This window comes from Neophocaena asiaeorientalis, unplaced genomic scaffold, assembly GCF_003031525.2.
Source record: "Neophocaena asiaeorientalis asiaeorientalis breed wild unplaced genomic scaffold, Neophocaena_asiaeorientalis_V1.1 scaffold87, whole genome shotgun sequence".
NCBI lineage: Eukaryota > Metazoa > Chordata > Mammalia > Artiodactyla > Phocoenidae > Neophocaena > Neophocaena asiaeorientalis.
Window position 1 is genome coordinate 5,923,640 of NW_020175432.1, and position 27,187 is coordinate 5,950,826.

At 52.2% G+C, this 27,187-nt stretch overlaps 2 protein-coding genes across 8 annotated transcripts in view; both read right to left on the reverse strand.

Annotated features, from left to right (window-relative positions):
* PTGER1 (prostaglandin E receptor 1) overlaps window positions 1–1,552 on the reverse strand; it is a 3,154-nt gene extending 1,602 nt beyond the window's left edge. Inside the window, exons 1-2 of one of the 2 annotated variants that reach the window (XM_024767322.1) lie at window positions 1,483–1,552; window positions 1–302 (exon numbers count right to left, since the gene is read on the reverse strand). The exon at window positions 1–302 is cut by the window's left edge and continues 645 nt beyond it. In XM_024767322.1, coding sequence (XP_024623090.1) covers window positions 1–282 — 282 coding nt within the window. In that variant the 5' untranslated portion in view covers window positions 283–302; window positions 1,483–1,552. The other variant, XM_024767321.1, reaches the window with a different exon arrangement.
* Window positions 1,553–4,035: 2,483 nt separating this feature from the next.
* On the reverse strand, window positions 4,036–14,216 carry GIPC1 (GIPC PDZ domain containing family member 1). 6 transcript variants are annotated; one of them, XM_024767247.1, is made up of 10 exons: window positions 13,985–14,215; window positions 13,418–13,472; window positions 11,763–11,817; window positions 10,196–10,283; window positions 7,094–7,414; window positions 6,009–6,194; window positions 5,732–5,912; window positions 4,871–4,983; window positions 4,464–4,545; window positions 4,036–4,323 (listed from the first exon to the last, which is right to left on the reverse strand). In XM_024767247.1, the coding sequence occupies exons 5-10, from the start codon at window positions 7,379–7,381 to the stop codon at window positions 4,172–4,174; spliced, it is 1,002 nt and encodes a 333-aa protein (XP_024623015.1). In that variant the 5' UTR covers window positions 7,382–7,414; window positions 10,196–10,283; window positions 11,763–11,817; window positions 13,418–13,472; window positions 13,985–14,215; the 3' UTR covers window positions 4,036–4,171. The 6 variants fall into 6 exon arrangements, with proteins under 6 accessions (XP_024623015.1, XP_024623017.1, XP_024623020.1 ...); XM_024767249.1 differs by having other exon boundaries at window positions 13,324–13,472; XM_024767252.1 differs by lacking the exon at window positions 10,196–10,283 and having other exon boundaries at window positions 13,985–14,216.
* Between the last annotated feature and the right edge of the window lie 12,971 nt (window positions 14,217–27,187).

The window sequence follows — 27,187 nt, forward strand, 5'->3', positions numbered from 1 at the left end:
CGGGATCACGTGGCCCACCAGGTCGGTGGCCAGCAGGCTGGCGACGAACAGCAGGAAGGTGGCTGCCGAGCGGCGGCGCCGCAGACGGCCCGCGACCTGCGCCAGCAGTGCCAGCGCCAGCACGTTGGACACGGCGCCCAGCGTCATGGAGAAGATGGGCAGCGCGGGCGACGCGCCCGCCAGGTCCGACAGCGGTCCGCCGGAGGCGTTGGAGGCCCCAGGTGCTGTACACGTGGTCGCCTCACCCGCCAGGCTCAGGTTGAGGGGCCCGCAAGGGATCATGTCAGGTGCCGGGGGTGGGGCTGGGGAGAGGAGAGGAGGGGAAGGTGAGGTTCCACCATTGGCCTGGGACCAGCTGGTGGTCCCATCTCAGATCATCAGGACCCATCTCACCCTCCATGGAGTTCTTCTATGGACCCTCTGTCCGTGGCAACTCCAAATGACTCTGGCTGCCCCATTCCTGATCCATTTGTCCTCTTCCTCTTACCAGCCCATCTCTTGCTCCAGGCCTGTCTTCCCTCATTGCCCTGTCCACCAGGGTCACCTGGCTTCAGCCTCACCTGTCTCTGACCCCACCTCTGGGCTTTACCCACCCACTTCTGACACCCACCTCCCATTTTGACAGCCAATTCCTGGCCCCCGGCCCCATCTGATACCCACTGACCCCATTTCTTTCTTTCTGTTTTTTTTTTTTTTTTTTTTTTTTTTACGTTGCGGAGCACAGGCTCCGGACACGCAGGCCCAGAGGCCATGGCTCACGCGCCCAGCCGCTCCGCGGCACACGGGATCCTCCTGGACCGGGGCACGAACCCGTGTCCCCTGCATCGGCAGGCGGACTCCCAACCACTGCGCCACCAGGGAAGCCCCCCACTGACCCATTTCTAATCCCAGGGCACCATCTGACCCCACTGCCCCATCTTTGACCATCACTATGTCACCTTTACTCCAGTCCCATCCTAGATGCTCACAACCCCACCTCTGCCACCTTGGGCACATCTCTCCCCACCACACTGTCTCTTTCCCCATGGCCACATCCCTGTTCCCATAAACCCATCTCTGTCCCCTTGGCCACATCTCTGTCCACACAGCCCTGTCCCTGTCCCCAGAGCCCCATCCTTGTCCCCCCACACTCCCATCTCTGAGCCCCATCGCTGTCTCTCACCCAGGACCTACCTCTGCCCACTGCTGCCTCACCCTGGATGCCCACAGTTCCGCTCCTGCCAGCTTCATGTCCCTGCCCCAGAGGCCTCAAGGCTAACCCGTCACCACCCATTCCTTGATAGCCCCTGGTGAGGGCTGAGAGGTCAGAACTGCCTGCTAGGTCATATGGGAAGGGAGGCTAGACAGACAGTAAGATCAACAGGGACAGAGAGATGGGCTGAGAGTCAAGGAACACGGGAAGGACAGGCTGGGGGAGCCATGGACCCATTCCTTTCACGCCTTCCTCCCCCACTGGAGATCCTCGTGCCCCAGCCTTCTTACCCGGAGCTGCCTGGGACGCAGGGTCCCCATCGCCTGCCGCTTGGTCCCTGCTGCTCCACTGCACCGGCTGCCCTGCTGCGCCCTAGCCTGCTGCGCCCGAGCTCTCCGACAGGCCGCTCCCTCCCTCCCTCCCTCCCTCCCTCCCCGGGTGGCTCCTGGCTCCCAGCCTCCTCCCGCTGCCCGCTTCAGCCTCCAGGGGCCGTTCCACCCAGCGCACGCCTTCAGGGGACCTGGGGTGACAGACACCCCCTTTTTGTACTCCTGGCAATGGTCATGGGCCGCTCCCCAGGCCCCAGCTCCCCTGAGTAAGGGGGGGCTCTGGGAAGTTGGCCTGGCCCCCGTGACCCGCTCCCACTGGTGGGGCGGGAGCAGCCCCATTCCCTCCCAGGCGTGGGCCTCTCGCCTACCTCATTAATAAAGCGGATAAAATCTAAACAGTGGAAAACGTGAGTGTCGCCCAGGGCAGTCTGGGGCGGCTTAGTGGTGCTACTACCCCCACCGGGGCCGCAAGGTTGGAGGGCTAGCCCTGCGTGGGGACAGCAGCACCCCCTTGCCCTGCCAGAACCTTCATGCATGTTGGGTGGGTGGCGGTGGGCAGTGCCCTGGGTGGACCAGCTTGGGTCATGCCCAGCCTGACCAGGAGATCCGCCCATTATTTACACAGGGGCTTAAAGCCTAGGCAAGTTCTGCAGCGAGTCAAACTCTGGGAGGGAAGAGGGAGGAGGCTGAAGGGGGGGCAGGGGAACCGGGAAGATCGGTGACCAGTGGACTGTCTCCTAGATCCTGCTTTAGGATGTGATGAGCACACACACGTCCCAAGCCAGAGACAGCCACACCTGTGGGCACTCAGCTGCATCCTCACCTCCTGCCCTGAGAAGTAGGATCGCATCCCTGAGCGGCACACACACGGTCACACGCTCGAAGATACACAATCATATCCCTTAACACCCTGAGACCCCCCCACCGTCATGGCCTGTTCCCAGCTCAGCAGCAGCCACGAGCCTTGGGGTCAGCCATTGTCACACTGAGACGGTCTCACCTCTAGCACCAGAGGTGGGCCCACAGTTACTGATGCTAACACCCTGAAATAGAGCCCCCTGTGAGAGAGACCATCACAGCCCTTAGTGCTGGCAAATGTAGTCTCACGCAGCACCTTGAGCGGTGCATACAACTGTTACCACTGACACAGCCCCCAGCCACACCCCAACATCACCCAGAGATGCCCCCTAACAGTCCAAGACAGGCCCCACAGGTACACACCACATACACCCAAGACACAAGGAGTGGCACCCCCTGGACACCCCGAGATCTAGCCGGTCACCCCCCGACCCTAGCAACAGCAACACCCAGAGGCACACATGCTGTCACACGGCCACACCCCACACAGAAGCCCTGCCAGTGACATCCACAAACACCCTGGAACGCGAAGACAGTCATCACACCCCATTCCCTCAACACAGTCACAAACCACCAACACTCTGAGAGACACAGTCCTACCTCCTCAACACCCAGACTCACACAGCCTCACCCCTTCACAACCAGAACTGTATATTAGCACAGACACACAAAGTGCCCACAGGTGCCCAGCGATGCCCAGAGTAACCCGTCCCAGCCCCCGTCCAGGTGGTCCTCCCCACTGCCCCCTCCCACGGCCCACTGCCTGCATGTTGGAAATGGGGAGCGGGCGGGCTTAGACCTCCCCTCTCAACTTGCCCCCAAACATTCCTGCGGGGACCTCTGGCCTGCTTCCCCCCACTTCAATCCTTGCCCTTCCCTCCAGGTCTGGCCAGGACGCCACCCCCCCCACCCCCGCCCTTCCCTGATCCCTGCCTTAATCCTTAAGGATGAAGCGGGTTGTCAAAACAAGCACATCCGGCACAAAGTATGGCGCTCCACTGGCGCTGGCGGACCCCACATGTCCAGAGTCAGCTGAGGTCGGGGTGCATCGTGACTCCCCCCCCAGCCTCGGGGTGGGGTTCCTCTCCATCAACACACAGCGGGGCAGGCCTGAGACTCCATCTTAAGCCCACCCCATCTTTCTTTGTCCATGCCTCCTGGCCCTGGGGCTCTCCAAGGCCCTGGGGCTCTCCAAGGCCCTGGGGCTCTCCAGGGCACTGGGTTGGAGCAGGCAAGGACCCACAGCCTCCTGCCTACCGTTCGCATCAGGCCAGGAGTGGCAAGAGCCTTGTTCGAGAGAAAGCAAGATTTGCACCCTCAGCAGGCCGAGAAGCTCCAGCCTTGCCTGGAAGCCTGGTGGCTTGCAGCCAAGAGCTTCCTCAGGCGGAACGGGTGGGAGGGGGCGGGCGGCTGGGGCCAGCTCCTAATTCAATTTGGAGCCCAAAGAGGATGGATTTCAGCTGCTGCATTCTTTCCCAATCCCGGCCCACCCTCCTCTCCCATCCCGAAGCCGTCACACAGGTCCAACAGCAGATTCTTTATCTTCCAGACGGCAAATTCAGATATGAAAGCCCACCACCATCATCCCTCCTGCCCCTTCTGTCCGGGGCTGAGCTGAGGGAAACACAGGGGGGCAGGAGAGGGAGGGCGTAAAAACCCCACTTCCGCTCCGCATCATCTTCGGGCTACTGAGCTGGGCCCGAGCTGGACGCTGGGGTCCAGCCCATGGTGTCTCCACCACAGAGGCTCCCACCAGGCCTGGCCCAAGTCATCTCAAGGTCCAGCGGGAGGCCTAGTAGCGGCCAACCTTGGCATCCCCAATGGCTCCCCAGACGTCAAAGACAAACTCATCCGGGAAGGCGAAGTCACCAAGCCGTTCATCCAGGGCCTCAGCCAGCTCGTCCGGGTTCCTTTTGTCCTTTCCAAGCTCTACCATGGTGGCCGCTGCGGGGGCGGGGGTGGGGGGTGCGGCAGAATGGAGGCACAGATGACAGAGGTGCTCAGGGTGGACCCAGCCCCACAGGACCTAGAAGCTCCTTCCCCTAAACTCCACCCATCCCCAGACCCAGGCGCCGCCCACTCACCCAGCTCTGTGTCCCTGATGCCCATGTAACTCTCCAGCAGGTCATCCACCTTCTCAATGGCCTTCTCCTCAAAGGCTGAAGGCTGGGGGGCGGGAAGAGGGACAACAACATCATAATAATGTGAATATAATTGTAATTGTACTTACTAAGTGCCTTGTACAATTTTTACCACTTTCGGTATAGAAACACACAGTTCATCCTCGTGACAACCGTGAAAGTGTCAGTATCACTACCCCCATTTTACAGATTAGGAAACTGAGGTCCACTTGCCCAAGAAAGGTCCCAGAGCTGGGAGGTGGCAGAGGTGGGTTTGCATCCAGTGCCCAGAGCCCCTCAACTAAGAGGTGATGCGGCCGCCTATGAATTTCACAGGGAAGGGGGGCTGGGGCCCAGCTGGAACAACTCACCAGATCCTCTACTGTGGCAGGACCCCGGGATCGGAGCCGGAGGGTCCCTCGGCCAGTGCCCAGCTGGAGACCGGAGCCTGGGCGGCCACCCCCTGAACGCACACTGATCATGTCTGTGGGAGACAGGGAAGGGGTGAGGGCTGGAGAAGCCCAATTCCAGCATGTTCTGGGCAGGAACCCAGGCATCCCGGCCTCAGACAATCCTCCACCTTCTCCAAGCTTCTGTAGGCTTTGGGGGAATTGGAGGCTGAGGTGACCCCAGGAGGGCATGACTCCTGACTCAGGCTTGGCACAAGTATAGGAGGTGCAGCCAGGGGCTAGGAATGGAAAAGGCTGGAGGGGAGACTGGAGGGGGCCACTTCTGTTCCCAGGGCCTGAGGGACAGGAACGGGGTGGGTCCTGGGTCCCCAGCTGCTTTCCCCAAGGCCAAGGGGGTATAGCTGCTGGGCCACAGACCAGCCGTATCTGCCTGGGGAAGTGTGTCAGAGTCCCCCACCACCACCCCAGGGGCCTTGGGCCCATTCCTGAGAGTTAATGAAGCCAGACAAAAAAGCGGGGGTGCTGGCACTGGGCAGCCAAGCCTGGCTTCTTGCGGGGTGGGGAACTGGCCAGGGTTGGGGGCGCTTGGCTGGGCTAATGGCTCCTGGAAGCTGGGTGTGTGGGCAGCTTCCTCCTTGCCTCCATCCTCCTCCCAGGCTGGGCGGAGAGCCAGCAGCCCCTCCCCAGGGCAGGGTGGAGCTGCCCCCACCCCCTTTCCACTGTGACCCACTGGGCTTGAGCACCACCTGCTGGTGGCCCTTGGCACTGCAACCAGGGCCCAAGTGAAGGGACCCATCCAGGCTGCAGGAGGCAGCTCCTCACCAAAGGCCTTTCGGGGCTCTGTGAGCTTCAGCGTGAAGGTGCGGCCCCGGGGCAGCTCCTTGAGCAGCCGGGCCACCTCGTAGTGCCGGCAGCCCAGCAGGCTCTGTCCGTTGATGGCCTCGATCATGTCACCCACGCTGATGAGCTGGATGTGGTCAATCACGCTGCCCTCCTTAATGCGCTGTGGGGAAAGGAGCTGTCAGCCCTTGTGGCTCTGCTGTTGGGTCCTATGGGTAGGCCTTACCCTCAGGACTCTGGGTGCCCCACTCCCAGGCACCTTGATGAAGGCATAGCCAGCCCCGTTGTCTGTGATGGTGAGCCCCAACGCTTCCTCCGACTTGAACACCTCCACTTCCTTGCGCTGCCCCTTGACGTGGGCGAAGATGAAGTCCTCCAGCCCGATCTGGCCCCCCAGGAGCTTGTCCATGTCCACTTTGTGGGTGTTGAGGGTGCAGAACATCACCTACAGGGGTGGGAGATATTCAACCCTCGCCTCCTTCCTGTGCCCTTTGCTAATCGCCACCTGAGGGGGAAGCGAGGAGAGTTGGGAAAGGCCTGGGGGTCCCCATCACAGTGTCTGACCACCCCAGAGCCAGGGCAGGGCCCCACTAGGGCTGGGTTTCTGTTCTAGCAAAAACTCCCTGCTGTTTCCAGGGTACAGAGCCTGGCACACAGTGGGTGCTCAGAAAATGCTTGTGGAATGAATGAAGGGGCACAGATACCCATCCTGCCTACTGAGACCCCTGCATCTACTTCCTGCTCAGTCCCACTGTCACCTTCCTTGCTTCCCATCCTTTGGCACCCAAAGTCCTTGGGGTGGGACCTCCCAGTGAATCATGGAGAAGTGAATGTTGCACCTGACCTCCAGTCCCCACAATCCGCTGGACTGCAAACCTCTCAATGTATGATGGGAATGTAGCATCCAGCCCTGGCCCTCCATTCTCACAATCCACTGGAGCAGAGGCCTCCCAGTGCCTGATGGGGATTCAGCATCCAGTCCTGATCTCCAGTTCCCCACAATACATTGGGCTGCAGGTCTCCTAATGCCTGATAGGAACTCAGCATCCAGCTGTGGCCACCCGCCCCCACAATCCCCTGCGGCACAGGCCTCTCAATGCCTGATGGGAATGCCGCCTCCGCCTGTGGCCTCCAGTTCGCCACAAACCAATGGGGTACAGGCCTCCCAATGCCTGATGAAATTCAGCATCCAGCCCTGGCCTCCAGTTCCCCATAATTCACTGGGGTAAGGCCTCAGTATCTGCAGCTTCACCACCTGAGCCACAGCTCACAAACAGGATGCACGCTCAGGCTTCTCTCTAGCTCACCATCAGGGACCCTGGTGCCCGGCTCCCTAGTGGGTACCTCAGCAGCTGGCAGCCGGAAGGCCTCAGCAATCTTGCCGTACAGCTCCTTGACGTTGGTGAAGCCCTCGATGCGGCCAGTGGGGCTGCCATGGGCCAGCTGGGTGTGGAACACAAGGCGGGGCCGCAGGGCAGGGGGAGGGGGGGGCAAGCCCATTTGGGGGGCCCCTGCGCCACCTCCGCCCAGGGGCCCCGGCTCCCCCACACCCAGCCCACCACGGCCTGGCTCTGCCTCCTCATTTTCCACCAGAGGCGGTGCCTTTTTCCGCCGCCCCAGTCCCAGCGGCATGAGCAGCGAGAAGAGAGGGCACGCCCAGGAGATCTGCAGGACAGGAAAAGGGGCTCAGGGCCTGGGCAGTGGCCTCGGGCCGCCTCGCCCCTACAGGTCCAATGAAATATTTAGAGAACAGACTGGCCTCAGTTCGAAATCCGGTCCCAGCTCAGAGCCAGGCAAAGCAAGATGATTGGCCAAAGGAAACCCAGAAGACATGCCCCATATAAGCGATTCAAACTACCACGAAGGCACGACTCTCTCTGAGTCCGCCCGTGTGTACCTATTTACACGTACTCTTTTTCCTCCTAATAAACACTTTACTTGTTTCACTTAAAAAAAAAAAAAAAATCCGGGGTCTTCCCTGGTGGCGCAGTGGTTGAGAGTCCGCCTGCCGATGCAGGGGACACGGGTTCGTGCCCCGGTCCGGGAAGATCCCACATGCCGCGGAGCGGCTGGGCCCGTGAGCCATGGCCGCTGAGTCTGCGCGTCCGGAGCCTGTGCTCCGCAACGGGAGAGGCCACAACGGTGAGAGGCCCGCGTACCGCAAAAAAAAAAAAAAAAAAAAAAAAATCCGGTCTCAGCATTTGCACAGAAGTAATAATATCAGCTAATATCTATCATAACCCGACGCTAACTGCTCTGTATCTTAACCCTCACACCACATCATGGGGACCATATTATCACCCCCACGATGTGATTATGTGATATACCGTAATATGTGATTATGCCCATTTAACAGATGCGAAAATGGAAACTCACAGCCTACATTTTCTCTTTTTGGTTCTACTGGTCACAGTCATTAATGCTGTGTGCTAAAAATTTCTGACTCCCCCCTTCAAAGCATGTAGGCAGATGGCACTTACTGGCCTCCTTGTGACTGGACAGGCATGTGACCAGTACTGGCCAGTGAGTTGTGAGAGGAAGTGACACATGACATTTCTAGGCTGAAGCATTTAATTACTGGAGCAAGAGCCTCCAGAAGTCCCTTTCTCCTGGTAGGGTGACCAGCCTCATTTGATGTGGTGGTGGCCCCATCAGGCCAGGCTCTGAGTGATGACAATGAATGGAACCCCCCGCTGAGCTGCAATGGACATGTAGCAGGAACAAAAAATAAACCTTTGTTGAGTTTGGCCACTAAGATTTTGGAGATGTTTGTTATTGCAGCAAAACCTGTCCTGACTGACACACTTTTCTCTTTCCTCTCCCTCTACTCTCTTTCTTTCTTTCTTTCTCCCTCCCTCCCTTCTAACGAATGTTTTGGGCACTTACTATATTCCATGCACCAATATGGATATTGCCTTCAATAAGACAAGCAAGGTTCCACATTTCCTTACCCGGAGTAAATAAGGAGCCTCTGATGAATGGTTAATGGACGAAGAAAACAACCCTATATGGATAAATCCTGAGAGTTTACAAATACACATACATACGTATGTGTATATATATAATATGCGTATGTGTTTAAGGAGATACATACACGTGTGTGTATGTTTTAAAAAGCTTTAATTAGGGAATTCCCTAGCAGTCCAGTGGTTAGGACTCAGCCCTTTCACTGCCGGGCCTGGGTTTAATCCCTGGTTGGGGAACTAAGATCCTGCAAGCTGCATGGCACAGCCAAAAAAAAAAAAAAAAAATTTTTAATTAATTATAATTCAGACTTCCCTGGTGGCACATTGGTTAAGAATCTGCCTGCCAATGCAGGGGACGTGGATTCGAGCCCTGGGCTGGGAAGATCCCACATCCCGCGGAGCAGCTAAGCCCGTGAGTCACAGCTACTGAGCCTGTGCTCTAGAGCCCGTGAGCTATAACTACTGGAGCCCACAATGAGAATCCTGCACACTGTAACGAAGAGTAGGCCCTGCTCGCCACAACTAGAGAAAGCCCACACGCAGCAACGAAGACCCAACACAGCCAAAAATAAATTAATTAATCAATTAATGCTATGAAGACAATAAAACAAGACAAGTTCTACAGACAAGGTCAGGGAGGGCCTCCCTGAGAAGGTGAGGATGAATCTGAGACTTGAAAGACAGGAAGAAGGAAGAAATATCCATAGGAGGATATGAGGCAAGAACATTCGGGCAGAGAGAACAGCCAGTGCAAAGGCCCTGAGGTGGGGATGGATGTGCTTGGCATGTTTGAGGAACAGCAAGGAAGCAGATGTGGTTGGATCAGAGTAAGGGGGACAACAGGAAAAGGTGAGGGCAGAGAAGTAACAGGCAGACTGTGCAGGGCCCTGTAGGCCAGAGGGAGAACTTGGGCTTTTGGTCTGAGTGAGGTGGCAGTCAGGGGGGGTTCTGAGCAGACTCACAGATCAGCTGGAGACCAGTGTGGTTGATTGGAGTGAAGTGAGCAATGGGAGAACACGAAGACGGCAGGTAAAAGAGGTGACTCGGGGTGGGGGGTGGGCCTCGCAGGCTGGGAAAGAGTCCAGATTTAATTTTTAAGACACATGTCCAAAGTCACAGAAGCTGGCTGCACCCTCAGGTCTGATTCCCAAGCCCAAGTTCGTCACTGTGACGCTGTCCCATAAGTGACTCAATCTCTCTGGGCCTCAGATGCCTGGTCTGCAAATGGGGACGTTCCATCCGCCTGGTTGTGATGAGGATCAAATTATGCCAAATTATCTTTTTCTGTGTAAAGGGGACTTTCTGCTCCTCTTCCAGGGGGCCGTCCTGGATTCAGATGAGCCCCAGGGCTGCACCATCCTCATTCATTCATTCATTCATCTGTTCTCCAACACCTCCTCTCCTCATTCATTCATTCATTCATTCATCTGTTCTCCAACACCTCCTCTAATATCACTGATCCAGCCCCATCAGCACTCACCTAGATCAGTGCAGTTGCCTTCTCTGTGTCTCCCAGCTTCCACCCTTGCCCCCAACAGTCTCTTGTCAATCCAGCAGCCAGAGTGATACTGTAAAACATAACTCATATCACATCTGTCCTCTCCTCCAACCCCTCCCAGGGCTCCTACCTCACCTGGAGTAAAAGTCAATGTCCTCCCCTTGGCCCACAGGCCCCAAATGATCTGCCCACATTACCTGCATGCCCTCATCTCCTCCCACTTTCCCCCAGCTCATTCCCTCCAGCCACATGGGTCTCCTCCCTGTTCCTTCAACACACTAGGCGAAGTTCAGCCTCAGGGCCTTTGCACTGGCTGTGCCCTCTGGTATCCACACAACTCACTCTCTCACCTCTTTCAGGTGGAAAACATCATATTTCATTCATTTAGCTTGTTCATTGTCTGTTTTCTGAAAGGGCAGGGAACTCTGCCTGTCTTATTCATTCCTCTCTTCTTAGTGCAGAAAACAGTGCTTGGCATATAGCAGCTGCTTAATAAATATTTGTGGAATGGATGAACGAATGATCCTAATATTCACCAGCCCACCAGTCTCTGTGCCCAGCTTCTCTGCAGCTCTGGGGAGCCACAGAAGCACAGGCTGTAGCATCTGCCCTCAGTAGGGTCTTGTCTCCCTGGCAAAAGTACGAGTCCTACCTCTGTAGTCCCTCATCCCTTGCTTCCCAGCATAATTCTGGACAGAATAAGTGCTTCATTTAGCAACGAAGATATTGTCATTTTGTTTTTCACTCCCCTCCTAATCAACGATGCTAAATGACTTTTAATACATTTATTAGCCATTTGGATTTGCCCTTCTGTGAACTGCCTGTTTAAGTCTTTACCCATTTTTTAAAACTGCGTTTTTTGGGGTTTTTTTTTTTTTGCCATGCTGCATGGCTTGTGGAATCTTAGTTCTCCGATCAGGGACTGAATCTGTTTTTAACTGCAATGCAATCTATATGTTCTAGATACTAGAAATAAAATAATTCTGAATGAATAAACCAGTACTGCTCTGTCAAGTTATTTTACTACACTCAATGATGCTACCAAAACAAAATCAAAAACACCCAAAAAAACTCCCCCACACCAGCACCTCCTCTGGTTCCCCTCCAACCACCCCCCATACATCTTAGCAGAATGCTAAGAACATAAATCTGAAACCTGGATTTGCCACTTACTACCTGTGTGACTTTGGGCAAGTGTCTTAACCTCTCTGAGTTCCAAGGAAATCATACATGTGCTTGGAACAGTTCCTGGCACACAATAGGAGTTCCATAAATGCTGGTGACAATTACTACTATTTCCATCTGTATCATCTTTCAGTCAGTTGCCAAGATTCAAACTCCCTCCTTTCCCCAGGGTCCCTACATCCTGATCACCAATTCCCGACATCCTTACTCTGCCTACACTTGATGCCCTGGTTCATGCTGGCTTCGTGTCCTCACCTGGGAGAGGGTAATAATGGTGGTGAGGAAAGTGGGTGATTAATAAATTTGTTTTCCAGGCCAGAAGAAGCACAGTAGTGTGGGTTCAACTCTCACCCCTGTTACTTACCAGCTGTGTGGCTGTGGGGCAGTCACTTCACTTGATGGGGCCTCAGTTTCCTCATCTGAAAAACGGGCAGAATTCCTGTCTCTCAGAGTGCTTATGGGAATCCAAAGAGATTATGCAAGTAACTCAATTATCACTTTGCCTGACGTCAATCTAAGGAAGTTGTTATTATTATTGCCATTATTGCTTCTTCCCTTGCCCTGCCCAGGAACATCCCGGTCCTCTCTGCCTGCCAAGGCCTACTCAAGGCCCCCTCATCCAGGAAGCCTCCCCAGCTTGCCCCAGCCTGCTGGAACCGGCCCTGTGGTCCAAACTACTCAGTCCCATGAACTTAATTACATGTTGCCCTGGCAGAGCTCTTGTCTTCCAGTCTTAGGTTGTTATTTAACTTCATGTCTCTATTTTAAAACATAAACCAGATAGCGTCACTCCCCAGCCTCAAATCTTACAACGGTTTCCCACCTGATGGAGGAAACCCCCAGACCCCTGCAGAATCACCACTTTGGGTCCTCTCCTGCCCCAGGCACACCATGCCAAGATTGGTCCATCCTCAGAGCCTTTGCCTTGGCTGTGCCCCCTGCCTGATCTTTACAAGGCTGGCTTCTTTCTGTCATTCAGATCTCGGCTCCAAAGTTCCCTCCTCTGAGATTCCCCCTTTGCCCACAGATTCTACCATGCCACTCCTTCATATTCTATTCATAACATTTATCACCCTCTGCAAGTATTTTCTTTATTTACTTGTTAACTTGTTTGTTGCCTGTTCCCCCCCCCCCCATTAGAATGGCAGCTTCCCAAGAGCAGGGATTTTTGTTGTGTTCACTATTGTATCCTCTGTGCCAAGAACAGTACCTGACACATAGTTGGTGCTTAATAAATATGTGTAGAATGAATGAATGTGTCTTATGCCCTCATTCTGACTACTCTCTGAGTTCCCCTATCCTCAGAACATGCCCACTGTAGACCTGCTAACTGCCACCTCCCCACCACATTCCCAGTCTCCCCTCATACCTGAACACAGGTACGGAGAAAAGGAGTTTCAGCCCCGGGCATCGAGCAGGTTGGCTACAATCCCAGCATCCCCACCCTCTCTTCCCTGGGAAGGGCCTGAAACTCAACAAGCTCACAGCCATACAGAGTTGCAGTGAGGGGAGCAAAAAGTGGGGAAGGGGGTTCCTGGGAGCTCACAAAAGCTGGCGGGGGGACACCACGCCCAGGCTCCTCTTTCAGCGGGGTATTGCTTGAGAGAGGAGGGCAGGAGGGCCTCTGAATCAGTCTTGAAAAACCGGCTCCTGGGTGTTTCCAGGGAGAACGCCTACCGTCCTGGGCCCAGGCTTACCAGGGGGGCCCAAGAGGCACAGAACCTGGACCCCTGCCTATCTCTCTCGCAGATGTCACTCTCTTCTCAGGACCCAGGTATTCTGGCCTTGCCTTTCCAGCTCAGAGCACAAGGGTCATGGGGACAGCTTCCTGTCTGAGCAGCTGGTGAGAGCAAAGACCAGCAGGTGTGCCCCAGATGGCGTGTCTGGCTGGAGGGAGTGGAATGGAAGGAGCTGGTCAGAAACACCTGAGCTTTGGAGCCACCGGGCATCTCGTATAGTGGTGGAGACTCCAGTTCTGGACTCTGAGGCGTGGGTTTGAGTCCCAGATCTGCCACTTACTCGCTGTGGGACCTTGGGCAAGTCACTCCACCTCTCTGGGTCTGCTGCTTCAGCTCTGAAAGAAGTAACAGCACCTTCCATGAGGTATTGAGAATCAATGATAAATATGTGGTAAATACCTGACACGGAAGTGTTCAATAAATGCTAGTCGGGGTGATTTTTTCATTATTATCTTCGGAACCTCGGTCCTCCCAAGGTCCCCCTAGGCCCTGGAGGATTGGGACTGGGCCAGCTTCGGGGAGTTGCCCGGGCAGGGCTCAGAAATACCGATCCTGAGCCTGTCCCCGCCGGGATGGGAACTGTCCAGAGGTGCAGGGGGCTGAGGTGCGGCTGGAGACCCCATCCCGGTGGCGGGAGGCGTTTACCCCTGCCCCCAGCGGGAAGGCAGGCGGCCCTCTGGGAAGGGGCCTCGGGCATCCCCCCACTCAGCCTAGACGTCCAGCCGCGTCCATGGGGCCGGCCCCATACCGCAGAATCGGCCGGATCCCCGCCGGTCCGCGATCCCGCGGGTCCGCGCCGGGATCCCCCAAGCGGCCGCGATGCGCCCCGCCCGCGCGTGACACTCACCTGCGGCGCCGCCTCTACCGCCCTGTGAGCGCCGGGTTCGGCCCTCCGCAAACTCAGGCCGGGGCCTCTCCCTCAGCCACGACCGGGGGGCGGGGCCAGGGCTCGCGTCCGGTCAATCAGGAGCGGCCGCCCGGCGCTCGCGGCCAATCCGCTCCAAGCCGCGCCGCCCCGCCCCGGGGGACCCGAAGGAAACATTCCAGAGGGATCCCTGCTCTTCGTGACACCTCCCCCGCGCCGCGGGGCGTTGGACCTTCCCGCCCCTCCTAAGCCGCGGCGGGCTGTACCACCGCAAGTCTGCGGAGGGGGGAGCTGCGGCTGGGGCCGGGCCAATCTCGGGGAAGGAAGGAGGCCAGCGGCCAATGGGAAGCTGGAGCCCCTTGACCACGTGCTGTTGGCTGGGTGTCCGTGTGGGGTGCCCTGGGTGGTAAGAGGGCGGGAGGCTGGTCGTGGGAGTCAGCTGACCGAGGCTGAGTTTCGGGGAGGGGATGCAAACTCCCAAAGTCCAGAAGAACGGACCCTTTAGGAGACCCTGGAGGGGGCCAAGGGCAGCCCCCAATCCAGTCCTCTGCCTGGCCTGCACATGCCCCAGCCTGGCCGTCCTCGGGGCGGTAAAAAGATGCATTCATTCTGGGCGGGCGGGGGACTGAGATGAATAGGGAGGGTCCCGAGTGTCCCTGCGTCCTGGATGGACAATGGACAAGGGCATTCATTCATTCATTCGCTCATCAAATATTTAATGTGCCCCTGCTCCGTGCCAGGCTCTGTCCTATCTCTACAGACACATCGACGAATAAGCTGACTGAATGTGTTCCTGGTACAGGGAACAGGGCGTTTAAAGGCTTGGAGGTCGGACAGAGCGATACAGCACACTTTAGGAGAGTACAATATCGTAGGAACTAGCAAAGCAGCTAGCAAAGCACCTTTCGGGTGCAATGGAACGGAAAACAAGGGCAAGATAGCCCGTTCGCTTGCTGGCTGACCAGCGAATATTTATTGAGCACATACTAAGTGCTAGATTACAAAGGGTGCCCAGCCAACCCAAGCCTCTGCCCTCAGGGAGCTGACTTTCATGAGCCTATTACATCTCTGTTCCTGCTCCCCACAACCTCCCTGCTCCCATCCCACTTCCGAGACTGGCACAGAGCAGGGTCTCAGTACACATGTGTGAATGAAAGAACTAGGTAATCTCACCATCTCCAGGTTTGGCTTGAAACTGGGATTTCTCCGGCAGGAGCAGGTCCAAGAAACAAAGACCCAAACGCACCTTGCCCAGGCGGGGAGGCTCAGTTCCTAGGACAGGTGAGATTGCCTTGTTCTAGGAACAAGCCAGCCACTCAGACAGCTGGGGCCGGACCAGGAGTTCGCTGTGTGTTCTGGAAATTGTAGTTCTTGGAGACCTCTAACTGTTCAAACCTCAATGAACGATTGGGTCTTTGCAGTTCCCTGGGTGAGCTGCTGCGTTTTCCAGGCCTCGCTAGGGCTTGCAGAGGGACAAAGTGAGAGGGGAGAGTGGGCCCTGGGCTTAGTTGCTGAGGGCTGCCCAGCCAGCCCCACCCAGCTGGCAAATACTGAAACTGCTGTGGCAACAGGCACAGCTATTGTCTTTCTCTTCCTGTTCTGCTGACCTCTGCCACCCACACTGAGTGATCGGTTGCCTCTGGCTAGGCCAGTGCCCTCTGTGGGACTGTGTCCACTGCCCTGCTTGTGCCTGGCGTCTGAGCTGCCTCCTACACACCTGGAGAGGACAGTATATGGGACATGGGGACAGCAGAGTTCTGAGCAGAATCCACCTGAATCCACCTGTTGACTGATGAGGAGGGGGGGAGGGGTTGCCCAAGGGCACAGAGCAACACCAGACGTCTCCTTCCTACTTGATTCTATAGCTCAAGAGGCTGGAAGCCTCAGCTGGTAAGGAGCTCAGATTTTAGTGCTACCTCTGTCCCTTTTGGGGGATGGAGGGAGAGAGTTCTGGAATGCCAACTAATACATACAGAAGGAAAGTTTGAGTTAGAAAAGCACCATTGTGCAGCCACCAGATGAATGATTCAGGCAGTGCTTTGTCAATGGGGAAGTGGATATTCAGTCTCAAAGAACCAGCCCACAGATTACTGGTTAATTTCAATGGCGAAAAGGTACCTTGGAAAAGGCACAGCGGAGAAAGCTGGCAGTCACCACCTCAACCAAGTGATCAAAAAACTTCACCACTGCTGGAACAGGCTGTCCTCACTGTGTTCCCTGCTGTGATGTGTTACTGAGAAGGGCACGACATCACTTTCAAAGAACTTGGTCCTGCCCAAAGTGTTTAACCTGAATCTAATAACTGGGAAAAACCCAGACACATCCTGATGGAGGGACATTCTTTTTTTTTTTTTTTTTTTTGCGGTATGTGGGCCTCTCACTGCTGTGGCCTCTCCCGTTGCGGAGCACAGGCTCCGGACGCACAGGCTCAGCGACCATGGCTCACGGGCCCAGCCGCTCCGCGGCATGTGGGATCTTCCCGGACCGGGGCACAGACCCGTGTCCCCTGCATCGGCAGGCAGACTCTCAACCACTGCGCCACCAGGGAAGCCCCAGGGACATTCTTTATAAAACAAAAACACAAACAAAAACAAAATGGTCTGGACTCTTCAAACAGATCTATGTCATGAAAGGCAAAAATCAATCCATTAATTAAACAAATGAATGACTGGGAAACAGTTCTAGATCAAAGGAGACAAAAGAGAGAAGACAGGGACTTCCCTGGTGGTCCAGTGGTTAAGAATCTGCCTTCCAATGCAGGGGACGTGGGTTCGATCCCTGGTCAGGGAATTAAGATCCCGCATGCTGTGGGACACCTAAGCCTGAGCGCCACAACTACTGAGCCCATGTGCTCTAGAGCCCGCGTGCCACAACTAGCGAGAGAAGCCTGTGTGCTGCAGTGAAAGATCCTTCATGCTGCACCGAAGATCCCACGTGCCGCAACTAAGGCCCAATGCAGCCAAATAAATAAATATTTTTTTTAAAAAGTGAGAGAGAGAGAAGACAACCAAAATCAATGTTTGATCCTTGATTGGGTCCTTGATAAAAATTTCAAAAAAAAGGTAAAACAGCAATGAAGCATATTCTAGGGATAACCTAGGATATTTGAATGTTAACTGGACATTATGGGGTTGGCTAAAAAGTTCCTTCGGCTTTTAAGTTAAAAATAAAGACACATTTTTCATTTTCACCAAGATCTTTGTTGAACTATGTATTCACAGTTTTGTTCCACTCCCTTCTGCCATTTTTCAGGCAACTTCATAATTCCATCTTCCCAAAACTTTTTATCTTTTTGAGCAAAGAACTGTTCCAGGTGCCTTTTACAGTCTTCAAGGGAATGGAAATTTTCTCATTAAGAGAATTTTGTAAAGACCAAAATAAATGGAAATCTGAAGGTGCGACGTCTGGTGAATACAGCAGATGAATCAGAACTTCCCAGCCAAGGTGTAACAGTTTTTGCCTGGTCATCAAAGAGACATGCAGTCTTGCATTATTCTGATGGAAGATTATGTGTTTTCTGTTGACTAATTCCAGACGCTTTTCGGCCAGTGCTGCTTTCAGTTGGTCTACTTGGGAGCGGTACTTGATGGAATTAATCATTTGGTTTTCTGGAATGAGCTCATAATAGGGGACTCCTTTCCAATCCCACCATATACACAACATCACCTTCTTTGGATGAAGACCGGCCTTTGGTGTGGTTGGTGGTGGTGCACTTTGCTTGCCCCAGGATCTCTTCTGTTCCACGTTAATGTACAGTATCCACTTTTCATCGCCCATCACAATTTGTTTAAAAAATGGAATGTTTTTGTTACTTTTCAGTAGAGAATCACATGCAGAAATAAGGTCGAGAAGGTTTTTTTCGGGCTTCCCTGGTGGCGCAGTGGTTGAGAGTCCGCCTGCCGATGCAGGGGACACGGGTCCGTGTCCCGGTCCGGGAAAAGCCCACATGCCGCGGGGCGGCTGGGCCCGTGAGCCATGGCCGCTGAGCCTGCGCGTCCGGAGCCTGTGCTCCGCAACGGGAGAGGCCACAACAGTGAGAGGCCCGCGTACCAAAAAAAAAAAAAAAAAAAGGTTTTTTTCGCTTAACTTACATGAAACCCAAACATCAAGCTGGTGCAAATGATTTTCAATGCTTGATTTGAATATTTTGAGTATGCCTGCTATCTGGTATAACGTTGATTGCTCTCAATTAATGCCTCGATTTGACCTCTGTCAACTTCAACTGGTCTACCCAACCGTGGAGCAACATCCAGCGAGAAATCTCTTGCACAAAACTTCGCAAACCACTTTTGACACATTCGATCAGCCACAGCATCTTCTCCATACACAGCACAAATCATTTTTTTTGCGTTTCAGTTGCGTTTTTACCTTTCTTGAAATAACGAAGCGTAATATGCCGAAAATGTTGCTATTTTTCCTTCCATCTTCGAGATTAAAACGGCTACTACACAAAAATTCACCAATTTTGATGTGTTTTTTTTTAATGCACGCTGATATGACAGCTGTCACAATACAATCTGAAAAAATTGTTTCGAATGAAGTTGAAGACAACTAAGTGCTTCTAGAGCCATCTTATGGAAAAAACCGAACGAAATTTTTGGCAAACCCAATAGATAATACCATATCCATGTTAAACTTCCTGAGTGTGAGTGTTGTCTGTGGTTAGACAAGAGAATGTTCTTATTCTTAGGACATACTCACTGAATTATTTAGTGTTAAATTCATGACACCTGCAACATGTTTCAGAAAAAAATTATATATATATACAACATTTTATATACAATATTATAAGATGGTATACATTCCTATCAACATATAGGAAGATAGAGAAAGCAGATATGGCAAAATAGTAACAACTGTCACTGAATCCAGGAGAGTGGTATATGGGTATTCATTTTACCATTCTTTTTTTAAAATTAATTAATTTATTCTGGTTGCACCTGGTCTTAGTTGCAGCATGTGGGATCTTCATTGCAGCCTGTGGGAATCTTTAGTTGCCATGTGAGGACTTCTTAGTTGCGGTGTGCATGTGGGGATCTAGTTCCCTGACCAGGGATCGAACCCTGGCCCCCTGCATTGGGAGCTCAAAGTCTTACCCACTGGACCACCAGGGAAGTCTCTCATTTTACTATTCTTGTAAGTTTTCTATAGCTTTGAAATTTTTAAAATAAATACCTGAAAAAAATACCCCTATTCCCCTCCCATCCCCAGCGGCAACCCTTCAGTAGGTTTAATAGGCACCCTTGCTTGTGTCTTGCCTTGAAAATGTGCATTGTTTTATATGGGTGTTCTATTATATTTGGTTTTTTACTTTTTTCACCGACTCAGTACTGTACTGCTTGTTTGTTTGTTTTGCATTCGCTTTGAAGATCCATCTGTATTGCTAATCTCTTGAATCTCTTTTCTTCTAACTTCTGCTAGGTGTCTCAGGGGGTGCCTCCCTCACATCTTACTCCTCTGTCCCCCAAGGATGGAAACCAGGCAGCCTCCACCTCCCCACAGCACAATGAACAGCCTTGGACATGCCCCCTTAGGGACCTGGTGAGAATCTCCCTAGGGAAGAGTACTGGATGCAGAGATACTGGGTCTCTGGGCATACTCAGTTTTGCTATGTGGCCTTCCGGACTAGGTAGCCCCATCACATCCACTGGCTTTGCAGGAGGGTCCCATGTCCCCACATCTCCACCAGCCATTGGCATTACCCAACTTCTAATTCTTGCCACTCTGACTCACTGTCAAGTGACATCACCATTGCTTTATTTTACATTTCTCGGATTTCTAATCGCTTTGAGCATCTTATTTGCATGATGGCCTTCAGGTTCTCCTCTTCTGTAAATTGCCTGTTCATACTCTTTGCCCATCTTGCACTTTGGGTTGCTGTCTTTTTCTTGTTGATTTGCACGTGTTCCTCACAGAGTCTAGATCTGCACTGTCCAATATGATCTGTCTAATGTGACACTCCGCTCTCCACATGTGGTTACTGAGCACTTGAAATATGGTTAATACCAATTGAGATGTGCTGTAAGCGTAAAATACATTCTGGATTTCTAAGACTTAGTAGAATGAAAAGAGGATGTAAAATAACGCATCTCGTTAATTAGTTTCTATACCGATCACGTCAAGATGACAATAATTTGGGTATACTGGGCTAAATAAAAAGTATTATTAAAATTATATTTACCTGTTTCTTTTTACTATGTTAATGAGGCTACTAGAAAATTTAAAGTCACGTATGGGCTTGCATAGTTCTATTACGTAGCACTGGGTTATTGAACCCTTGTCAGTTTCAATAATGATAGATAATGTTTAGGCAGAGCTTCCTATGTGCCAGGCACTGATCTAAGAACTTTATATTTACTAAACAGTTTAACTCTCCTAACAACCATGTGAGGTGGATACAGTGTTAGACATTGCAGATGTGGTCTACCACTGTATCATGTGACGATTAGCTTTGTCCATGTTACCCTTCGTTGGAAAGAAATTTTTAAAAAAATATTCATTCATTTATTTGGCTGTGCTGAGTCTTAGTTGTGGCACGTGGGATTTTCGTTGCCGCACCTGGGATCATTCGTTACGGCATGCGGGATCTTCAGTAGTGGCATGAGGGAATCTTTTAGCTGCAGCATGCGGGATCTAGTTCCCTGACCAGGGATCGAACCCAGGCCCCCTGCTTTGGGAGTGGGGAGTCTTAGCCGCTGGACCACCAGGGAAGTCCCGTTGGAAAGAAATTTTAAATTTCACTGTAATAGAACATATACATTTTGTGGTTTGTGCCTGCGACATTTCATTAAGGAGGCCCTTTGTACGCTTAAATCACAAAGTTTTTTTTTTTAACCCATTCTATGTTTTTTCTTTTCCTTTGTCTTTTTTCCACCTCTAGTTCGTCTCACGTTGTGGGGTAGGATACAGTCATATTTCTCCATAACCTGCACTGCTCACCAGCTGTGGGACCCAGGGTGAGCCCCTTCCCCCTGTATACCCAGTCGCCTCTTCTGTAAAATGGTGATCATAACAGGACCCCCTTCCTAAAGTCATTATGATTACACTAGGATAAATGAACTATTCTGTGTCAAATGCCTACAATGGTGCTGGGCAGATAGTAATTGCTCAGTGAACATCAGCTGCTATTATTAAACTGTTGTGGTGAATAACACAGTATTCATAACAGAAACATGATAGAAATAGATACATTTATTATCCCTTACTGTGTGCCAGGCCACGTGCCGGCTGCTTTTCAGGAGTAATTCCACTGGATATCTCCCCCATTTTACAGAGCAGGTGACTGAGGCTCAAAGAAGGGGAGCCACTGGGTTCAAAGTTGCACAGCAACTCATGGGTGTGATGCTTTAGCTCCTCCCCCAGCACTTATGACATCCCTCTGGAGGTGTAGGTTGCATGTGAGGCCTTCTCCCGAGATATGCAGGACAGGTTAGACCCAGGAGGGACATTGCTGAGAGACATTGCCTCGGCCAGAGTGATCTCAGAGTTTGAGCCTGGCTCTTTGTGGCCTGTGGTTTGACTCCCCCTATTAGCTTGGCAGGACTGGACTGACTCAGCGGGATGGGCCTTGAGGGGAAGCAGAGGAGGTAGGCTTGACTGGGCTAGGTCCTGTGGCCCCAAGTCTCAGCCCCAGTGCCAGCAGCTGCCTTTGGATGCTGGATTTCAGGAAGTCACCATAAAACCCAACAATAGTTGCTGCTTTCTGGAGGGCCAATGGGTAGATCTCCTTTCAAAATACATCTCCAGTCATTTCCTACCGCCTCCTTGGTCACCACCTGGTCCAGCCCCATCATCTCCCACAGCCAATTTCTCCCTGATCTCCCAGCTCCACCCTGGATCATCCCCAGGTCTATTCTCCCTCCCCACCCAGCCCTACAGCACCCAGATGGCACCTGTGAGTACCTAGGTCAGTTCTCACCCTTCCTCTGCTGATGACCCCCACAAAAAAGCCATGTGCCTTTAAAATACTTTGATGAACTATTTCATCTGGAGTCAGGCCGGGCCACATTGATGCCCAGCATAATCTTCCCAAGGAAAGTTGAGCCCCCATTGAGACAAACCAGCCAGACGTCAGCTCCAACTTCCAGGCAAAAGCAAATCATGCCGTGTCCCTCCTGACTCAAGCTCTTTCAACTGGCTTCTCCTCTGCCTCAAGCATGGGGGCCAGTCTCAGAAGGGCCCTGACTCTGGGCCTGTCTCATTCCTGGGCACGCTCCACTTTACTCTCTCCTGCTCTCTCTGTTTCGCCCACACCAGGCCTCAAGGGCCTCATGCTTCTGAGCTCAGCCTTGCTTGATCCATGCCCCTGGTCTGTCTAGGAGCCTCATCCACAGGGCCGCAGCTCCAATGGCCCATCTCTGCACCCTGACAAGCTCCTATCCCTTGGCCTGTGCACCCGGGGCCCACCATGCCTCCTCTCTTCAAGCTCTCCGGTCATGGGAAGTATTTACTTTGCCTGCTATCACAGGCTGAATGGTGGACCCCCAGAAGATATACGCCCGTGTGCCTGAACCTGTGAATGTGACCTTATCTGGCATGAGGGTCTTGCAGAAGTAATTAAATTAAGGATCTCAAGGTGAGATCATCCTGGATTTAAATGGGCCCTGAATCCAACGTGTCCTTATAAGAGACAGAAAAGAAGACACAGACACAGGAAGGGGAGATGGCCTCGTGAAGACAGAGGCAGGGATTGGAGTGATTAGCCACAATCCAAGGAACGCCAAGGATTGTTGGCAACCACCAGAAGCCAGGAGAGGTGCATGGAACAGCTTCTCCTTCGGGGCCTCCAGAAGGAACCAACCCTGTTGAAATCTTAGTTTTGGCCTCCTGGCTGTCTGAACTGCAAGAGAATAAATTCCTGTTGTTTCAGGCCACCCAGTTTGTTGTACTTTGTTACAGCAGCTGCAGGAAACTAAAACAGAGGTCTGTGTTTCCTGGAAGACTGTGAGCTCCACGAGTTCCCCCCCGTGCCACCCCCCTCTCCCCGCCTCCCTGATGGCTTTGTTTGCCTCTCACTGGGCCCCCTGGGGCCTAGTGTTGAGCTGGCCTTCAGGAACTGTGCCCAATGACTAATACATGATTCCTGAGGTGGAAACAGGATCGTAGGAAATAGGGGCTTTCCTGGAGCCAGACAGAATATCCACTTCTTCCAGGTGGGAACTGGAAGCAGTAGGGTATGGGGGACCCCTTGCTGGGGGTACCCACCAGCGGACCTCAGGGCTGGGTGTGTTCCTCTGCATACTCCGTGACACGAGCAGTGATATGGCAAGTGTTGCAGGTCCACTTTGTCACCCGATTACTCATTCAACAAACGCTCAGAGTGTCAGTTCTGGGCCAAGGGCAGCCCTGGGTGCCAGTGATGCAAAGATTATTAGGGCATGGTTGGTGACCTCAAGGAAACTCAGGTTGCTCAGAAGGAGGACCTTCTGGAGTATTCCCAAGGCTGTCGCTCCTCTCTTCATGACAAAGAGGGAAGTTGTCTCACTGAATAATCATAGAGTTTGAGAACTCAGAAGAAATCAGACACCACCACGTCCCCCTCTGCCACCAAGCATGGAATCAGCAGGCCGTGAAAGCATTCTCAGGTCCGTGGGAGGGAGCGTGAATTTCTGTACTTTTAGGGACTAGATTTTAATAGAAAATAGATGCTTATTGTTTGCTTTGTGCTATTTGGAAATGGAAGGTTGGTGCGTTGAAATTTCAAGAGACTGATGATATAGCTCAGGTACTTGAAGTTATACAATCAAATGACAGCCTCCCCCCTTCCCCACCCACCCCCTAAACAAAGGAAAATTAAGACAAAGCAAAAACCAAAACCTTTGCAAGCTCCTGCCTCACTCAGGAAAAGCCAGAGTTCTCCAGTGGCCCAGCAGGCCCTGCACCGTCTGCCCTGCCTTCACCTCCCACTCACCCCTTGCTCTCCTGGCTGTTCCTTAAACTCAGGCACGCTCCTGCTTCAGGGCCTTTTCACAGGCTGTTCCTTCTGCCTGGAAGGTCCTTCCCTCAGTATTCACATGGCTCTCCCCTTACCTCCTTCAACACTTTGTTCAAATGTCACCTTCCCCGTGAGGCATTCACTGACCATGTTACTTAAAACTGCACCCAACACTCTCTACCCACTTGTTTTATATCTCTCCATCACTCTCATCACAGTCTAGCATGTTAGATGATTTATTTATTTATTCTTAATTTTCTTCTTTCTCACTCCACTCACTAGACTGTCAGCTCTGCAAAGGCAGGAGTTTTTGCCAGTTTTGTTCACTGCTGTGTCCCCAGCATCAAGAACAGGACTGGGCACACTGTAGGTATTCAATAAATATTTACTGAATGGACAATGCTTATTATGTGTCAGGCACTATGCTGGGTCCTTCAATGATTCACAACTAATGAGAATAACTAATATTTAAGGAGACCTGGGGCAGGTTTACCCCAACTGCCTTAGAAATATGTGTTTGTGTTAATTGCCCACTTGCTCCATGCCAGGCCTGTGTGAAGTTCTTCTCAGGGGTTAGCTGTCTTGAGTTCTGGCTCTGGGGGAGTGAGAACGTTGGGAGTGGCTATGATTAGTCCTGTCTCACATGGGAGGAAACTGAGGCTCTGAGAGGTTTGTTATTTGTCCAGGGGAATGCAGTGAGCAGAATTCGAACTCAGCACAGTCAGGCTGCAGAAGCCAAGTTCTTAATACCACGTTCTTTTGCCTCCCCAATGCCCTACCTTGCCCAGTTTTCACACCTCTATGAAGTCTGTACCTTCACTAGCCCTGTTTTTAAAGGAGGCCACTGAGACTCAGAGAAGTGAAGTCACTTGCCCAAGAACACACAGCTGCAGAGTGGCAGAGCTGGGAATCAAACCCGGGGCTGCTCAGTCGTAGAGCCTGACGCTCCACTGCTGCTGTCGGGTGAGCAGGTGGTGACAGGACAGCATGGGAGTGAGCCTGCTTTAGGTACAGTTTCCTCAAGTTGGGAGAGGGCTGGGGTGGAGCTGTGGGTCTCAGCGGCTTGCCTGGAGATTCGGTTCCTGGACCTGAGCCGAGAGCACTGACCCAGAAGACCTTGGACTCACCTCAGTCTTTAGAGTTACCAGTTGTGGGCTGAGAAACTTTCACATTGGGATACAAAGATAACTGACACACAGTGCTTGTTCTGTGCCAGGCCCCGTTGTGTGCTTATATATCTATATCTGAAAATCCTTACAACCCTAGAAGTACTATTATTATGCCTATTTTACACTTGAAGAAACAGAGGCACAGAGAGGTTAAGTCACTTGCTCAAGGTCACACAGCTAGAAAGTGATCGAGCTGAGATTCAAACCTAGAAGCAGGAGCAATGATAGAGGAGAGGTAGGGGCCATCAAACATTGAACTAGATCTTCACACCCACCTGAGCAGGCCTGGCAGAATCAATGTGTAGAAAAACAGAAGTGAGGAAGCTATTTCTATGACATGTGAGGAAAAAAAAAAACATAGCATACAGTATGTACCACTTGTATAAAAAAAGAAAAATATATTCGTGCAGCATCAGAAGGAAATGCACAGGAGACACTGGGAACATTCACTGGGGGTGGACTCAAAAGCAGGGTGGGAGGGAGAATTTTTAACTCTATGTGCCCTTGTAAATTTGGTACTGCGATTACATAGCCAAAAATTGAAACTGAACATTTAGAAATTATGCTTATGCTTATATAAGCAGACTCTCTCTGGGAGGACGCACAAAAAACATTTTTAAAAAAGGAAAAATTTTCTAATGCCATGGCTTGTCTACAGTGGTCCTGAGGAGGGAGGGAACTCAACTTTTCACCACAGGCCGAATGTAAATTTTGAGTTTTCTACTGTTTGAATCAATGCGACACTCCTGGTGCAATGGATAAAGATGAAGTGGGCCCAAAAAAGAGGCAGCTCCACATGCACCAATATGGAAGGAACTCTGAAACGTGGTCAGATAGGCAGCATGGGAAAGTAGAAAAGATCCATTAACTGGAAGCTAAGGAGGAAGAGAGGTCCACTTGCAGACAACCAGACACTTGACACACACAACCGCGCCCAGTGTGGGCAAAAGCTGTACATCTGAGGGGCAGGCTTTCTGTCCACTAGGGTCCTTTCTGTCTTTTTCACTGTGAACATTTTCTTAGACTCACACTGCCCCATCCACCGCCCTGGTTAGGTTATTGCTCTAAATAAGTTACCAGAACTGTGACACATTGAGGTTTTGTGCACGTTTGTGCTGGTGGCCCTTGGATATGAAGTTCACAGGCACCTGCTACGTAATGAGGGAGACGGGGGCGGGGGGATTGGCAGCCCTGGGGTTCTGTGACCCCAACCGAGGCCAGGGCCAATTCTGCAGCAAATGTCATCTTGGTCCCTGGTTCAGTAAACAAATATTGTGATAAGGTCCCTTTTGGCTCTGATACTCCAGGGGTCACCTCCCAACTAGGATGGCCTCTCTGGGCTCCACATGGCTGCCCTTCTAAGACACCCATGTCTTACCCAAGTCACCGCTAACCACGTGTGGCTGCGGCTACCAAGCAACTTCTATTGAATCTTAAAGAATTTCTGTTTTAAAAGACATAAAACATTCCCATCCATCACTGAAGAAAGTTCTCTTGGACAGCACTGCTCTTAGACTGTTTTCAGTGGTTAAATTCTTTCAGTGGGAAGGGAAAGCCACTCCTAGGTTGACGTTAAACATGGTGTTATTTAAGTTTTTACATCAAGACGTTTTGTAGCAAAATAGCAATACATTGTTTTCCGCCTGTGTAATTACTTACCTTAAAATAAAACCAGTTCCTTAAAAAAAGTTGCAAAGTAAAAGCAGTTTCAGTGGCCTGCAAATAAAGGGAGGGCAGGAAATAGGTCTTCACCAGGGCAGGGCCAGCCCTGGGCTGGAATCCTAGTCTGGTTTGGTCAGGGTCTGCCTGACACCAGCCTGTTCTAGCAAGTAAGGAGTGGGGGGAGATACATACATCTCCCTTTGGCCCCAGCAACCAGACCTTGGAATATTGGGAGGGGACCTGCTTAACTTTGGCCCCAACCTTCACAGAAAGCAAGCTCTGAGTCCACTGGGCTCTCCGGATGCCTGGATCGAGTCCTGTGGGGTGCTGTTATCCACACCACATCCAGCTCAAGGAGAGTGACTTCTCTCTCCCTTGCAGAGGACTCCTGCCTTCTTCTCACCCCTCCCTCCCTCCCAC

Coding starts and splice junctions, on each gene's coding strand:
- GIPC1 (XM_024767252.1), bottom strand. CDS start 7,381: ATGCCGCTGGGACTGGGGCGGCGGAAAAAGGCACCGCCTCTGGTGGAA. Junction 6,195..7,093: donor TCCGGCTGCCAGCTGCTGAG/GTACCCACTAGG, acceptor CCACCCCTGTAG/GTGATGTTCTGCACCCTCAA. Junction 4,546..4,870: donor CTGCCACAGTAGAGGATCTG/GTGAGTTGTTCC, acceptor CCCGCCCCCCAG/CCTTCAGCCTTTGAGGAGAA.